A 17398-nucleotide genomic window follows, 5' to 3' on the forward strand; every position below is an offset into this window, starting at 1 on the left:
ATAGACCACCAAGGCCATAGGGTTGAAAGCCGAAGAAGGAAGTAGAGACATGCAAACAAGGGAACGTGAAAACGTCTAGATAAAACACTCATCACCTCTGCATTTAATGCACTGTACCAACTTAGCCTACCACATTAATGATAGAATAACCTCCTAAACAGTGCTCTCACAGCCTGCAGCCTACTTTACCACCACCAACAAGGCAATGATGGGACAAGTATCCAAGTAAGGATCAATGACTATCCAAGTGGAGGGCTAGTATGCAATCTAAGCAACTATATAAAGGAAGGAAGCTCCTTCAAGAAGGGGGATTAGAAAAGGTTGGGAGAGAGAAATAAGAGCAATAGAGAGTGAAAGTAATCACTGTAAAACTGAGAAGTATAAATCAATAGAATTGTTGCTCCTCGGCTAGCTCAAGGAAGAAACTTATATAAGAATCCTTCTTTCTTCCTTGACTTAGCTCTTAAACTATACTGTTGTTCTTGCCAACTTTATTTCTTTAAATTACTAAACTGAGACTACCAAAGGCATTGAAGGCTGACCTTAGCCATCCACCTCTATAAATTAGTTGTATTGGGCCTTAAACCCAACCCATTCTTGATTAAGTTAGGCTAGGCCAACTCAATTTCGCCCCCTACAGTTTAAAAGTTGAAATATTCAACATTTTTTAACTTTTCAAATATCAAAAATTGGCACCTAAATTAAGAAATCACACAACAAATTTTTTATTAAAAAAAAAAAAAGAAAAAAAAAGAAAAAGAAAGAAAGAGTGAAAAAAAGTAAAAGATGGATAACCTGGGGTGTAAGGAGAAGCAACAACAAAAGGAGCAAACAAGGCAAAGAATAAGAAGATCGACAAAGCGAAAAATAAGAAGACTGGAAACTTGCGATAATGTGGGTTGTGGGTATAGAATGGATAATTCCTCAAAAACTTGGATACGATACAATGGGATACATGGTGGGATCTGTGTATTAATTATTTATTATTATTATTATTATTATTATATATATATATATATTTATATATTTATATAGTGTTAAACATTTTAAAGGAGTAATTATTCAATGTTCCAAGAGCACAATATATGTGTGCTCCCTCCCTCTTACATAATAGTGGATTTCACTAATTAAATTCATAATAAGACCTACTATTATGCTCTCAAAATACTGAATAATTACATCATTGCTAAGCATATATCAACTTTTTAATAATGTTTAGAATACAAAAATAAAAGATAACTTAAAAAAAATAAAAAAACAAAAAAAAAAACCTAGATAAGAGCATTCCCATCAAGTTAGCATTTACCATATCAAAACTACTTTTTTAACACCTCACTTTATAATAAATCATACATCAAAGATTCTATTTTTTTTTTTAGCACTTCATTTAAATATATATATATATATATATATTTTTTTTATTCTATGTCTGTTTCTTTCTCTCTCTTCTTATTTGTGTCTCCCCCTTTCTCTGAAAACCCACCACTTTCTTTGCAAACCCACACCCATGGCTAGCCACTACCGGCCACCACCATCGAAAACAAGAAAAAATAAAACCACCCGCCGGCGTCACCATAACTAAAACAACTGCCACTCTCACCACCACCCACAACCATGACCACCAGCCACCAAAATCATAACCAAATCACAAACCCAAACCCAAACCCACAACTTCATCACCATTCACCACCAACAACCGGATAAAGAAAAAAAAAAACAACCCTCCAAAATCACAACCAAATCACAAACCCACAATCTCATCACCATCAACAATCGGAAAAAGAAAAAGAAAAACAACCCACCAAAATCACAAATCCAAACCCACAACCTCATCACCACCAACAATTGGAAAAGGAAAAAGAAAAACAACCACCGAGAGAGAGCAAAAGCACATCAATGCCATTGCTTATGGCCTGATCCATACCTGTGAATGAGGCAGCGAGTGAATTGGCTTGGTTGGAGCTGAGTGAGGTGGCTAGCCACTAGCCACCACAATTCCAATGACCACCACGCCGATTAGAGACCCATGCCAGTCAGAGACCCATGAACCCAGACCCACAAAATTAAATCACCCCACCGTCAAGCTCTACCTCCATATCGACGACAACACTCCGAAGGCAAAGTGGATTTCGTGTCCAGTGGTGTTTGGGCTTTGAAGTTCCCGACTGACAAACCTTGGAAGGGAAGAGCTCAAACCGTGAAATAGAGAGAAACAGAAGCTACGAGAAAGAGAGAAGATGAAAGTGAGAGAGGAGAGAGAAGAAAGAAGAAAGAAGAGAAAAAGTGACCGTTGGGAATTAAAAAATAATATTTGGCTTAACATTTATGCTATAGTGAGCTGTTATTGATAACAGCTCACTATAGCTGTGTCAAAATTTTTGGCATTTGAAATCTTTCATGTATTGGGTATTTTTGTGTGTTGGTAAAATTTAGCTTTTAGCATTTTTAGCATCCTTAATGGGAACGCTCTAAGTGTTTAACATTGAAACCAATATCTTAAAAAAAGAAAGAGTTTGGGCTATTTCTCGCTATTGGCGAGTAGGTTACGAACGTATCAGGGCCACATCCTGATCGCATCCCAGACATATCAACATTTTTTTCCCCCAAAAAACTAAAGTTGGGACACACATGCAGAAGTATATCAAAGGTATCCAGTATGAATATGTATTAAATACGGGTACATGGGCAAAAGTGGAGAATTCGTGCTTCCTAAAAATAAAAATTTACATTCAGGTCTAAACCTGAGGGGCTAATTTTATTGTGTCACTGTTGATAAAAAGTAGGCCATCTCAAATGTACACAGCTTCTGAACCAATGTCCCACTTGAAATTTTCCTTATTTTTTTCACCGAAAACAGGGGGTGGGGTGGTGGTTTTTCAACCAAAGTTCTCTCCATGGAGAGAACCAAACAATGCCATTGAGCTACAAGGCTCTTGGCCGCTAAAAATTTACAATTATCTTCAAATGAGTGGGACATACAAGGTGAATGCTGGCTTTTATTTTACAGAAATCTAAGTCTCTAACTTAAGGGTTTCTCTCATAGGGCCAAAAAAATAACTTGATGAGAACATTAAACCAAAGACACCAACTTGTTCAGATGTAGGTCATTACCAGAATTCATTTCTTTTTATTCACCAGTATACCTTGGCTTCCGCTTCTCAGCAAATGCTGCCAAGCCTTCCAGCCGATCTTTTGTGTTCAGTATCTGCTCGTAGCACTCTTCTTCCAATGTTAAGGCTGATGCCATATCAATCTCAAGTCCCTCGTTAATGGCTCTTTTTGCCATTCTTATTGCTATTGGACCCTGTTGAGAATATTACGTGTCAATTTGATTGTGAAAGAATCATGCACAATTCTGTCTTGGTCCAACAAAATTAATTGCGTAGTTTTTGGGCTCAAGTACTAATTTCGAACATGTTATACATTTTCTGTCATCAGTACAAATCATAGAGAAGTTTTATTAGTCCCAAAGCATACAATATAGAAGCTCTTGCTTTTAAAAAAAAAAAAAATTATTCAGTACTCCGGGAGTAATGCTCCCTTCTCTCACATAATAATAAGTCTTACTAATTAAATTCATAGTGAGACCTACTATTCATGTGATAGGAGGGAACATTTATCTTGGAGTATTGAATATTTTTCCAGGTAGAAGGGTGAAAAAATAGAGGAACATTGATGCAGCTCCATTAGGGCAGTGCCTATTATGAAAAACATATTTGTAACCTTACATTTGAGATTAGCTTTCTTTTTGGCTAATATACATTTGAGATTAGCTAAAGATTGAAATTCATGGAATTTTCATCCATGCCTAAATTTATAAATACTTAAAAAGTTGTAACTACCATAGAAATGGATTATCAAAATAGTAATATGTGCCAAGTGCCAAGCATGAACAAGAATTACAACTGTTGCTTCTTGGACAATTAACAATAATGGTAAGTAATTTAGTACATGCTCTAAATTAGCTAAATTCTCTTTAACCACAAATCCTGAGCATTGTATCAATGATTCATTTCTTCAATGATCATAATGATCAACACATGGACATTTAATTAAATCACAACAACAAAAAAGTCCTGTCAGCGAATTCATGATATGGTTGCTTAAAACTAATTTCACACAACTGCATTGTTTTTTTTTTTTTTTTGATAAGTAATTTCACACAACTGCATTGTTGTTATACACGAGACAACTATTATTACATATTAGATTAGGATAGAGAAACTTTTACCTTCTGATTTATATCCCGAGCAATTTCAAGTGCCTTTATATGAGCTTCACCAGCAGGAACACAGTAATTAACAAGACCTGCAGCATAGCACACACTTCTGTAACTAAATATGGGACAAAAACAAAGCAGCACCCAATCATACATACCCATGGACATTGCATCTCTGCCACAAATCTTACGACCAGTGTATATAAGCTCCTTTGCTATTGCTTTTCCAACCAATCTAGGAAGTCGTTGCGTCCCACCTGCCCTGTGGAAAGCCAGGATTTGTGAAAGGGATGAAATGTCACTAAATAATATTAATACAGAAAGTAGCCTCTCCAAAATAGTCAAACTAAATTAATGATGTCATTCCCTAAATTTAATTATCAATCTGATTAGATACAAATGAGATTTATTAAACATTCTACACACCCAGGGATTATAGCAAGTCCCGTTTCTGGCAAGCCTAAAACTGCATCTTCTCCTGAGCCATCCAAGATGGGAAATGATCAGGACATGCAAGCAGCAAGAATCTCAGTGGACATATTAGAATTAATTCAAATGTTTATAAATCTAGAACTACCACATATCCGAAGATCACATGATAGAGCCATTTCTAGTCCACCACCCAATGCTGCTCCTTCAATAACAGCGATAGAAGGCACACGAAGTGCCTGGATAAAATGTATTCAAGTAAATAATGTCAGTGTTCAAGGTAAAGAAACTCGTTTGAGTATTCATGGAAAAGAAAGAAGTGGTTATGAAAGACACCATATCACATCTTACAAGGAGCTAACATATAGATGGAGAAATGGCATAAAGTATGCAAGTCGGAATATGAGTGCTGAGTAACATAACATACAGTGAGAGCAAGAGTGAAAACTACAGCATGATAAAACCAATTTGGAAAACACTGTTTAGACTAAATTGCAATTTGCACCCTTAAAATTTGGGGTAATTTTGATTTTTCCTTCCTAAAGTTTGAAATTTTGGATCCATCCCCTTAACTTTAAGTATCGTTTGGATTCAAGTTCTTCCATTAATGTGCAGTGATGGGGTGTCTATTAAGTGCCAACTAAGCTCAAAACGATGTTGTTTAGAACATTGTTAAAGTCATGCCAGATATTATTTTGACTAAATTGCAATTTACACCCTTAACATCTGGAGTAATTTTGATTTTACCACTGAAAATTTCAAAATTTGGATCCATAAAACTACGTTGTTTTGAGTAAAATTGGCACCTAATGAACACCTCATCACAGCAGATGAATGGAAGGCTTACATCCAAAAAATATGTAATGTTAGGGGGAATGTATCCAAATTTTGTAACTTTAAGGGGAAAAACCAGAATTACCCCAAACTAATGTTGTAAATTGTAATTTAGTCAACTGTTTAAGTCCAAAATGTAGACAGAATATTCGTGCAAAAACATGGGTTTATAAATGTCAGTTAACATTGTAAACTTATGGCACAAGAATGACTAGATAAGATACTTCAGAATTCCAAAAGGAATATAACCAGAATTTCGGCAGTTGGAACTCTCTGGTAAGCGGATTAGAGCACAAATACAGTCTTGAAGCTTAAGTGAAGGGAGTCTGAGGCTCAAACATGACCCAGCCTTAAATGAAATCCCGATCATTGGTAGTGATTGGAGGCAAGTGTTAGAGACATTTCATGTGCCATTTGTTACAGTGCCAAATTTGATAGCAACAGAACCAGGATAAGGACTAACCTCTAAAAATGAGAACGTCAAGCGAAGCGATTTGACAAAAAAATGAACCTCTGAGGGATCCATTATCCTGCGCTCCTGCCAACCAAATTAACAGGAGGACTGTCAAGCACGTGTATGATACCACTCTGTGAATACGGTCTTCGCGATGGAAAAATTAATAATAATAACACAAGCATAATTAGAAGCATGAGATCAAACACTTATGCCAAGACATAAATCCAAAACAGGTTAGTTACATAATAAGATATAGTTATGGTTCTTGCGGTATTCATGATTTGCACTAACACGTTAATCATTTGCCACAGAAACTTCAACAGCTTACTAGCTGAAAATAGCATTAAAACCACTTTGTGTCATAAATTCCAGTCAACATATTTAACAGGATTTAAGATATAAAAAAGCCTCAAATAATGTACAGCATAGGAGTTAAAGGGAACCTCAGAATTTATGAGGAAAGAACATCTATATGGTTTTTCAAAGGTACCAGATTAATGTTCTTTGCTAGTTAATCTCCCTGCCACTGCACAGGTTTCAAGCATAGCCTGAGGAAGAAAAAAGGGCTAAAAATCCTGAAAAGACTAAAAAAGCGACCATCTAAGAAAAGTACATTTTTTAAAGACCTTGCTAGCAGTTGACAAAACGTCTCAGTCCTCATAAACTCTTCCCATCCAGAACTATCTCCCTCCTTCCCCAACAACACCCTTGTTTTTTAGATTCTATTTCATACCATGGTACTTCTACGGGTCACTATTTTCTCATGAAAAGCAGCAAAACATCTATAACTATAAGCCTTTATCTGACTGGACCTAGTAAACTGAGTTATTATTAAAAACCCCATTCAACATGAAAATGTGTACAGATCATGGTTTTGTCAGCTAAACATGTAGTACTTTATTTTTAGTTACCTAAATCTTTATAATAATAATAATAATAATAATAACCTTATCTAAACTTATGATTGGAGATTTTTCACTTTCCAATCCAATTTTCAAAGCTGTTCACAATAGCAAAGTTACCGATCCACCAGTATACTACCTTGGAACACATTGCCTATATAATAATTATTCTTTCATTGTAGATAAACACAACTCCTGTACCCATACGCGATTGAACCCATATGATAATTATAATTACAATTACAATAAAATGCAATTTGTCACATCCTTAAAATGACCCTTTATCCTTCTTCCTCTTAACTTTCCAAACAAACAACAAACAAAAAGACTTTTCCTGCAACAGTAGTCCAATTACATTACATTGGATTATTTCATTTTCATACTAGCATGTGTTTGGATTCCAATGAAAAATTAAAATTATTTTATTATTCAGTTTATTTTTGCTACTGTTAATGGCCTTAATGTACTTTTTAATACTATTCATGGTTCTGTATTATTTCAACTAACTTTCTTTATCTACAGATCTTTCAATAATAAGTTTCCAATTTCAATAAAATAAACAGTATCCAGCGGACCTTAAGTTTCATTCCCAATAAACCCAAGTTGATATCTTCATTAATATTACCTTCAAATCAGCCCCTGCACAGAACACCTTTGGAACTGAACTGCAAATCATGACAACTTTAGCAGAGTGGTCCTTTTCAATTGCATCAAAGGTCTGCTGTAACCCTCTTAGCATGTCTCTCCCAATAGCATTTTTAGCTCCTGGTCTCTCCAATTTAACCTCCACAATTCCTTTACATACAAAAATCTCAAATGGGTATTCTTAAAAACACAGATACACACACAAACTCAAGTGGGTTTGTAGTTTCAAAAGCCAAAACGTAAGCTTGTCGAGTTTTAAAGTTTTATGAGTAAGTTACCAGAATCTGGGTCGGAGAGTCTGTTCAGTTTGACCGATTCGGAAGCTGCGGACTCCAAAATGAGAGTTCTGAGACTCTGAAACGGCCATGTGTGGGGATTGGAAGTGAAACTTGTTGTCAAGCTTAGCGATTGTTGATTGGGTTTCGATTTTTTCAAACAATTATGGGTTACAGACCTCGCTAAGACCCTGAAAACTACTACCATTTTTTCTGGATTGGAAAATTTCAACGAGAATTTTGTTGAGACTCAGAGTTTTAGCGTTTGGAGAATATTGTGAGAGCAGTGCGGGGGAGAGATAGTCTTTGATAACGCTGCCACTCTGCTACTTCTATCCATTGTTGGAGATGTTTCAGTTTACAGTTTACACCCTGAAAACGACGTCGTTTAATGTTTGTGGCATTTAAAGATTTTTTTTTCTATTTAATTAAACTAAAAATAAAATAAAATAAAATAATACATTTTTATAATAAAAAAATCTATTTAAATATATATATATATATTTAATTTCTCCCACCTACCCAAAGTTAAATCTCAAATATTAAACTAAAAATAAAATAAAATAAAATAATACATTTTTATAATAAAAAAATCTATTTAAATATATATATATATATTTAATTTCTCCCACCTACCCAAAGTTAAATCTCAAATGTTTGATCCACTCCACAACAATAAAAATTTCAAAGTTTCAACTTTACATTACTTTCTTAGATACTAAACAACTACATGATATAAATTGAATTAAATATTACCAAATCAATATAAATTAAGGCAAACTAAACCGAAATCTTAGTTTGATTCATCCAAACTTGGTCTACTTTTGGGAAATAACTAGCTAGCTTTGTTGCCACAACAACGATTGTCAAATTGTAAATTTTTGGGTTAATCAAATTGTAAATTTTGGTCAACTTGGAAAGAAATTTTGCAAATTGGGCAAGAGAAGCAAACTCTCACTGCTCAAACTCTCATTGCAAATAAGGCTAAACCTTATTCTTCCATTGCATATTTATCATGGTGCTCTTAGGAACATCAAAGAACCAAAGCACAACCTTAAGGTGGTGAGTGACAAAGACATAGGGAAGAAGCAATCTAATAGTTGACAAAGGAGAGGAAGAGAGACAAAGGAGGTGATGGAGGAAGAAAATGAGGTAAGAGTCAAAGAAGAGAGGAATCATCATGGCGTGGAAACACATTTGAAATCATAATTAGATTTTTGATAAATAATTTTTAGTTTTTTACTTTTGAGGTTTTTTCTTTATGTTGTCTTTTTTTTCTTTTTTCTTGTTTTAATTTATTTTTAATAATTACATATTTGGTAAATAATTTTTTGTTATCTACCGGTAAAATTTGGTAGCCAAAATTCACTAATGCAAGTAAATTTTTTGAGTCTTCGTTAAATAATTATAATTTAATTTCAAGTTTAATGATTAAAAATTAGAACCTCACATTTCCTTTTTTTTTTTTTTTTTTCTTTCAACTTCAATCTTTTTTGTGGGTGATTTTACTAATTGGATATTTTCATTTTTTTTGGTTACTTAATTATGTAGCCTCTTTTTGATACTCAAATTTCTCAAAATCAAGTTCAAATTAGAACTCGACTTTGGTAAAATAGAGTTCCACATTGAAACTCAACTTTTAAAAAATCAAGTTAAAAAAAAAAAAAAAAAGCTACATATGATATTTTAGAGGCTTTATAAATTATAACCAAATAATTAAAACTCAACTTTTAAAAAATCAAGTTAAAAAAAAAAAAAAAAAAGCTACATATGATATTTTAGAGGCTTTATAAATTATAACCAAATAATTTTCAAAAACCAAATTAAAAATTAAAAAAATTAAATAAAATAAAATAAAAACAAACAAACAAACAAACAAGTAAACAACCGGCAAAAACCACAAACCTCTTCTCCTTGCACTCAAAAGAACCAAATTGCCGTAAAAATAAAAGAAAAAAAAATCCATGACGACCTTGTACAATCTCTACTCAGACATTGAAGAGAGGTATAAGGACTCCTCCATAGGGAGCAAATTGATGGAGGGGGACAACTATGGATATAAGGACTTCATCCCCGTCAACCTCCAGGGGTTAGATGAGTGATTAAAACTAAAAAAAGATTTTTCCCCCCTTGAGTCTATTGAGTATTGACGGAACTACTAACAGAACAGAAGTGTCTATTTGGCACAGTATCAAAATTTATGTACTTATTGGCCAAAAAAAAGGGGGGGGGGAGGTGATCTTATTAGTGCATCAACATAAGAATTCTAATTGTCTTATTAATGCATTTTATCCAATGTATAAACATTTACATTATTAGTTAAATGAATGAGGATTGATACCTTGCATCTCAATTTTATTTTGTAACAAAAAGAATTTCAGTACACAAATTTCCTGGCAATAATGATGCCCTCCGAAGTTCGAAGTATGTAGAACAAATTCTATAGAAATGTACACTGAAACAACCCTTGCTTGATATTAGATATTAATAATATTGATCTCCACCATTAAAGGCACATGACATGACACAAATTTGTGATATTCAGATGATTAGCAAGTAGCAACCTACATGCGAATATCCTTATTTATCCTTTGCTCATATGTAAGGATTAAGCAAATCAATGAGGTGACAAACAGCCATGTGTAGTATCAAATAATTTCACCTGCTAACTGACCAAGGATTTGCTGAGAGAGGATTGAAGTCTCCCTAAGTATCCAAGATTTCTTCATATGAAGCTTTCACACCCTGCGAACCCATTGCTCTAGTCGAAGTTGCTTCAAAGGAGGTCCTAGGTTTGGCTTACTCTTTTGAGGACACCGCCATTTCCCAGTAACAGCCATTGCATCAGAGTGTTGGAAATTGGTTGTTTCTGTTAAGACCTTTCTTTTTACGACACCAACATTTCCACCCGCTGAAGGAACTGTCCCTCTATTAATCTCTTTTGGACTGTTCAAGGAATTCTCATTGTTTGTTCTTTTTAAGTTCATCTTCCTTGTTGCAACAAAACCAATTTCTGAAATATTTTCTGCATTTTCCTTGCCACTGCGTCCATGAGTTGATTTTGTCATTGCAATTCCATCGACTAGATTTAACTTTGACTTGCTTTCAGGTGATACACACTCCACATCTTCTGTTTTGACCTTCACTTCAGAGCACTCCTGTATGGCACCCCTACTATGAATCAAGCGTTTTGGAGATTTTCTATCACCACTGCCTGAAGTTCTGATATCCAGTGGCATACAATGAATTTTTTGGGGTTGCTCATTCTTACTTTGAGAATCTTCATCATTCAAGCTTGATACATCTTTGGTTGGACTAACTCCATGGTTTTGCTTTATTTTAAAGTTCAAGCTTTGTTCAAAAGATGAATTGTTTTGAGAAGATGCATTTTCATTCCCTCTAAGCCTATTGTCACCCTATAAATTGCAAACATGAAAGCATGGAATGAGATAACAAAGCCAATAAACACTCCTACCTTTTATAAATATTAAAATTCCATCTAATTTTAAGAGGGGGAAGGGTGGATCAGGAACGCTTCAGAAAAGAAACTATCATCTGATAATTAGACTTTGTTTCTTCAAGTACTTTGGATTTAAGATACAGCAGAATAATAAAAGATTTGGTAACTCTAGTAACAATTGTGTCACCATGTCATAGTCTTAAAAGCCATAATACACATCTTTATTAATCAGAGTTAATGTGAACTATAAATTTTTGTAATTAGATGAAACATAAGGGAAGGGATGAACAATTAGAAGGATATAGAGATGGATAAAGAGTACCTCTCTTGAAGACTGCTCTTTCTGTTCATTATTCATAAAACAACTTTTAGATTTTACAAAGCCATTTGAGTGCAACTTCTCACCGATATTCACTTCACCTCTATTTTTACTTTTGCTGTATTCCCCCAGTGTCTCCTCTTTTTCCAAGTCGGTCTCTTCAATATCAAACTCATCATTCTCACATTCAATTTCTTTAGAAAGGGAATCTCCAAAATCATTTGTACCCAGTACAGGAGAATCGTACACATAGCTTGAAAACCAGTTTCTGATGTCAGGGGGCTCTAACAGATCAAGAAACAAAAACAAATCAACCACTCATCAGCCAAGCATTTTACAGGAGATATATATATGTATGTGTGTGTGTGTGTGTGTGTGTGTGTAATCATTCCATTCAAAAAAATGGCAAAAAGGGCTGTTTCCTTAACACAAGGAAAGTATACAAAGATTCTAAGATAATATTTCATATAGTATAACTTATGGGAGAAGCAATACACACCAGAAAGGAGTGAAGTTGAGTACAATGAATCTGCAACCTGCAACAAGAAATTTTTTGTTTGGTGAATCAGATGAGCTTTTATTGAAAATTAAAGAAGAATACAAAATTATCCTATATCACAACCAGGCCAGGATCACGATACAACACAGACATTAAAAGCTAGAGCTGCCCAGCATTACAGTGAAACCATAAGAAGGAAAACAGAGACGCTTGAAATGGACTCAACTACTTATTACAATGGTTTAGTCCTCCAACAAGGCCTTAGCTATTGACTGACTCAAATAACAGAAAGATAGAGACCCCAATTGGAGCACGTGATCTTATTTAGGCTGAGGCCATTATCTGTGACAAGCAAATATCACCCTTGTTTTATCATCTTTCTTTATTGCTTTAATTAGCTTATTCTCAGTTAATAAAGCACCCCCATTTATTCGAGCATTCTTCTGCACCTTGAGGTTATAAACAGCTGCCCAAATAATAAATTTGGATATGATGGTCCTAACCTGTTATATCATTTATGCCCCACTCCACAAGGCCTACCCAATGTGAGAGGAGGAGGAGGGGGGAATGTCATAGTCTTAAAAGCCATAATACACATCTTTATTAATCAGAGTTAATGTGAACTATAAATTTTTGTAATTAGATGAAACATAAGGGAAGGGATGAACAATTAGAAGGATATAGAGATGGATAAAGAGTACCTCTCTTGAAGACTGCTCTTTCTGTTCATTATTCATAAAACAACTTTTAGATTTTACAAAGCCATTTGAGTGCAACTTCTCACCGATATTCACTTCACCTCTATTTTTACTTTTGCTGTATTCCCCCAGTGTCTCCTCTTTTTCCAAGTCGGTCTCTTCAATATCAAACTCATCATTCTCACATTCAATTTCTTTAGAAAGGGAATCTCCAAAATCATTTGTACCCAGTACAGGAGAATCGTACACATAGCTTGAAAACCAGTTTCTGATTTCAGGGGGCTCTAACAGATCAAGAAACAAAAACAAATCAACCACTCATCAGGCAAGCATTTTACAGGAGATATATATGTGTGTGTGTGTGTGTGTGTAATCATTCCATTTAAAAAAATGGCAAAAAGGGCTGTAACCTTAACACAAGGAAAGTATACAAAGATTCTAAGATAATATTTCATATAGTATAACTTGTGGGAGAAGCAATACACACCAGAAAGGAGTGAAGTTGAGAGCAATGAATCTGCAACCTGCAACAAGAAATTTTTTGTTTGGTGAATCAGATGAGCTTTTATTGAAAATTAAAGAATACAAAATTATCCTATATCACAACCAGGCCAGGATCACGATACAACACAGACATTAAAAGCTAGAGCTGCCCAGCATTACAGTGAAACCATAAGAAGGAAAACAGAGACGCTTGAAATGGACTCAACTACTTATTACAATGGTTTAGTCCTCCAACAAGGCCTTAGCTATTGACTGACTCGAATAACAGAAAGATAGAGACCCCAATTGGAGCACGTGATCTTATTTAGGCTGAGGCCATTATCTGTGACAAGCAAATTCCACCCTTGTTTTATCATCTTTCTTTATTGCTTTAATTAGCTTATCCTCAGTTAATAAAGCACCCCCATTTATTCGAGCATTCTTCTGCACCTTGAGGTTATAAACAGCTGCCCAAATAATAAATTTGGATATGATGGTCCTAACCTGTTATATCATTTATGCCCCACTCCACAAGGCCTACCCAATGTGAGAGGAGGGGGGGTTGTTGGGGTTGAAATAAGACAAAGATCCATGATCTTCCAAATCCTAGATGTGATACAGTTTTCAGTGTTATGGAACATAGTTGCAATGGTACAATACAACATAGTCTAGTCACAATTGTGCCACTAAGTCATAGTCTTAAAAGCCAAAAGCCATAATAGACATCTTTATTAATCAGAGTTAATGTGAACTATATAATTTTGTAATTAGATGAAACATAAGGGAAGGGATGAACAACTAGAAGGATATAGAGATGGATAAAGAGTACCTCTCTTGAAGACCTCTCTTTCTGTTCATTTTTCATAAAACAACTGTTAGATTTTACAAAGCCATTTGAGTGCAACTTCTCACCAATAATCACTTCACCTCTATTTTTACTTTTGCTGTATTTTCCCAATGTCTCCTCTTTTTCCAAGTTGGTCTCTTCAATATCAAACTCATCATTCTCACATTCAATTTCTTTAGAAAGGGAATCTCCAAAATCATTTGTACCCAGTGCAGGAGAATCATACACATAGCTTGAAAACCAGTTTCTGATGTCAGGGGGCTCTAACAGATCAAGAAACAAAAACAAATCAACCACTCATTTCTTCCTTGAATTGGATTTTTCTACTTAACTACTTATAAATCACTGTGCAAGAGAATGAGTGTATTTCTAGTTTTCATTATGTTCCTAAGACTCCTCCAGCAGCCAAGCATTTTACAGGATTTCAATTCTAATATATATATATATATATAAGTAATCATTCCATTCAAAAAGGGCTGTAACCTTAACACAAGGAAAGTATACAAAGATATTAAAATAATATTTCATGTAGTATAATTTGTGGGAGAAGCAATACACACCAGAAAGGAGTGAAGTTGAGTGCAATGAATCTGCAACCTGCAACAAGAAATTTTTTGTTTGGTGAGTCAGATGAGCTTTTATTGAAAAGTACAACCCAATGTCTCCTCTTTTTCCAAGTTGGTCTCTTCAATATCAAACTCATCATTCTCACATTCAATTTCTTTAGAAAGGGAATCTCCAAAATCATTTGTACCCAGTGCAGGAGAATCATACACATAGCTTGAAAACCAGTTTCTGATGTCAGGGGGCTCTAACAGATCAAGAAACAAAAACAAATCAACCACTCATTTCTTCCTTGAATTGGATTTTTCTACTTAACTACTTATAAATCACTGTGCAAGAGAATGAGTGTATTTCTAGTTTTCATTATGTTCCTAAGACTCCTCCAGCAGCCAAGCATTTTACAGGATTTCAATTCTAATATATATATATATATATAAGTAATCATTCCATTCAAAAAGGGCTGTAACCTTAACACAAGGAAAGTATACAAAGATATTAAAATAATATTTCATGTAGTATAATTTGTGGGAGAAGCAATACACACCAGAAAGGAGTGAAGTTGAGTGCAATGAATCTGCAACCTGCAACAAGAAATTTTTTGTTTGGTGAGTCAGATGAGCTTTTATTGAAAAGTACAGAAGAATACAAAACTATCCTGTATCACAACCAGGCCAGGATCACGATACAACACAAGAAATTAAAAGCTAGAGCCGCCCAGCATTACAGTGAAACCATAAGAAGGAAAACAGAGACGCCTGAAATGGACTCAACTACTTATTACGATGGTTTAATCCTCCAACAAGGCTTTAGCTATTGACTGACGCAAAGAACAGAAGGATAGAGTTTTAGAGACCCCAGTTGGAGCACAGGATCTAATTTAGGCTGAGGCTATTATCTGTGACCAGCAAATTCCACCCTTGTTTTATCGTCTTTCTTTATTCCTTTAATTAGCTTCTCCTCAGTTAATAAAGCACCCCCATGTATTTGATCATTCCTCTGCACCTTGAGGTGGTAAACAGCTGCCCAAATAATAAATTTGCGTATGATGGCCCTAGCCTGTTAGATCATTTATTCCCTACTCTACAAGGCCTGCCCAATGTGAGAGGAGGAAGGTGGGGGGTGTTGAAATAAGACAATTATCCATAATCTTGTTCCAAATTCTAGATGTGATAAAGTTTTCAGTGTTATGGAACATAGTTGCAGTGGTACAATACAACACAGCTAGATACCAAAATCATGATTGTGCTACTATATTAGACTCTCTTAAGTCTAAAACCAGATCATAACTACACTTAGTATAGAAAATAATGTGAATTTCATTTTTAAAAGGGAGATCAAGGAAGAATTACCTTACTAAAAGACTGGCTTTCGTGTTTATCATTTCCAAAAAAGCTGCTACATTTCACAGACTCTTGATCTCTTTTCGCAGTTCCACCAGGATTTACTTCTTTTCCTCCTCCACTCTCATTGATAACGAATTCATTTTTCACAAATTCACTTTCTTTAGAAACAGAATCCCCAAAATTGTGATTCAAGTCCAGCACAGGAGACTCATACTCATAGCTTGAAAACCAGTTTCTAATATCAGGAGGCTCTGATACAACCCACAAAAAGACCAACACAGAAATAAATCAAAAAGTCACAATCTTTCACCACAAATTGGATAAGGTTTTTATACTTTCTGTCTAGTTGCAGAGTAAACACAACAAAAATAGAAAGGAAACCTGGAAATAACAGATACCCATGTCTCATTTCTTTCTTTATATCTGTTTTCTTAGCTACCAAACAGTAATTAAGAATTGCAGAATCTAGATAAAGCAAAGTAATACATACCAGATGGAAGTGAGAGTGAGCAAGAAGAACCCAGTACCTAAAACCCAAAAAATGAAAAAAGTTAGAGCCTTTGGTTGCAGAGAAATTGTGGGACAAGACAAGAAATCTTAAAATGTTGCAAAACCCACTCCAACCCTTTACTTTGTTACAACTTACAAAGGCTCCAAAGCACTTCATTTTCTTGTACTATACAATCTCAGGAACCAAACCCAAAAAAAAAAAAAAAAATGTGCAAGTAATTAAAGAAAAATAAATATTTGGATTAACCTGAGAATTAGATACAACTTGAACCTCTGGGTCTGAATTGTCCATTACATCTCTCTGTCTATGTCTCTGTATGTGTAAAAAAAAAAAGTAAGCGGCAAAAATGTTTGTTGTTGTTGTTGTTGTTGTTTTTAATTTATTTATGAGAAAATAGATGTGTTTTAATTAATTATTTGTTTTTATTTTTATTCAAATTTCGCGGGGATATTTGGCGCCTTTTTTTAATTAAAAAAAAAAAAGTTGGAAAAAGATAAGCGCAAGGGAAGTTAAGGGCGTGTACGGGTGACATCAAAAAGTGAGTTGCCCTATTTTGGGTTTTTTTTTTTTTTTGGGTGTGCCAAATATTAACTTTTTTGCAAATTATATTACTAAAAAGTCTTTATTTTTAAGTTATTTAGTTATTATGTAGTCTCTTTTTAAACTCAATTTTCTCAAAATTGAGTTTTAAGTGAAACTTGATTTACCAAACGAGTTTTGTGTAAATTTTATTTTTAACTCGATTTTAACTTGACCTTAAATCGTATGGCACCTGCATGCATGGAACTAGAGTTTGGCAAAATTTAGTTTCACTTGGAATTGAATTTTGGCAAAATCAAGTTTCGGAAGAGACTATATAACTAAATAAATTACATCTTTTTAGCAATATAATTCACAAGGGGGAGGGGGTGAA

At 34.5% G+C, this 17398-nt stretch overlaps 2 protein-coding genes across 3 annotated transcripts; both read right to left on the bottom strand.

The window, feature by feature from the left end:
* Window positions 1–1135: 1135 nt before the first annotated feature.
* On the bottom strand, window positions 1136–8124 carry LOC112036208 (probable enoyl-CoA hydratase 2, mitochondrial). 2 transcript variants are annotated; one of them, XM_024069016.2, is made up of 9 exons: window positions 7765–8124; window positions 7467–7636; window positions 5946–6020; window positions 4797–4887; window positions 4646–4697; window positions 4378–4481; window positions 4232–4308; window positions 3144–3304; window positions 1136–2219 (listed from the first exon to the last, which is right to left on the bottom strand). In XM_024069016.2, exons 1-9 carry the CDS (start codon window positions 7967–7969, stop codon window positions 2087–2089), a joined length of 1068 nt encoding a protein of 355 aa, XP_023924784.1. In that variant the 5' UTR covers window positions 7970–8124; the 3' UTR covers window positions 1136–2086. The 2 variants fall into 2 exon arrangements, with proteins under 2 accessions (XP_023924784.1, XP_023924786.1); XM_024069018.2 differs by lacking the exon at window positions 1136–2219 and having other exon boundaries at window positions 2693–3304; window positions 7765–8120.
* A 1971-nt stretch (window positions 8125–10095) lies between these two features.
* Window positions 10096–16852, bottom strand: LOC112036289 (uncharacterized). Its single transcript, XM_065779281.1, has 12 exons — window positions 16732–16852; window positions 16465–16501; window positions 15981–16225; window positions 15176–15212; window positions 14709–14878; window positions 14628–14664; window positions 14050–14330; window positions 13225–13261; window positions 12741–13021; window positions 12040–12076; window positions 11544–11824; window positions 10096–11177 (listed from the first exon to the last, which is right to left on the bottom strand). Exons 1-12 carry the CDS (start codon window positions 16774–16776, stop codon window positions 10500–10502), a joined length of 2166 nt encoding a protein of 721 aa, XP_065635353.1. The 5' UTR covers window positions 16777–16852; the 3' UTR covers window positions 10096–10499.
* Window positions 16853–17398: the final 546 nt, after the last annotated feature.

Source organism: Quercus suber, unplaced genomic scaffold, assembly GCF_002906115.3.
Source record: "Quercus suber isolate HL8 unplaced genomic scaffold, Cork oak 2.0 scaffold_11, whole genome shotgun sequence".
Taxonomy (NCBI): Eukaryota; Viridiplantae; Streptophyta; class Magnoliopsida; order Fagales; family Fagaceae; genus Quercus; species Quercus suber.

Excerpts from the sequence above, each read along its gene's own strand:
- LOC112036289 (XM_065779281.1), bottom strand. The coding sequence starts at position 16,776 with ATGGACAATTCAGACCCAGAGGTTCAAGTTGTATCTAATTCTCAG. Across the intron at positions 16,226-16,464 it reads CTCACTCTCACTTCCATCTG|AGCCTCCTGATATTAGAAAC; the intron begins GTATGTATTACT and ends GGGTTGTATCAG. Across the intron at positions 14,665-14,708 it reads CATTGGGTTGTACTTTTCAA|GTTGCAGATTCATTGCACTC; the intron begins TAAAAGCTCATC and ends TTCTTGTTGCAG.
- LOC112036208 (XM_024069016.2), bottom strand. The coding sequence starts at position 7,969 with ATGGTAGTAGTTTTCAGGGTCTTAGCGAGGTCTGTAACCCATAATTGT. Across the intron at positions 4,309-4,377 it reads CAGAGATGCAATGTCCATGG|GTCTTGTTAATTACTGTGTT; the intron begins GTATGTATGATT and ends GCTATGCTGCAG. Across the intron at positions 3,305-4,231 it reads CTCGGGATATAAATCAGAAG|GGTCCAATAGCAATAAGAAT; the intron begins GTAAAAGTTTCT and ends TATTCTCAACAG.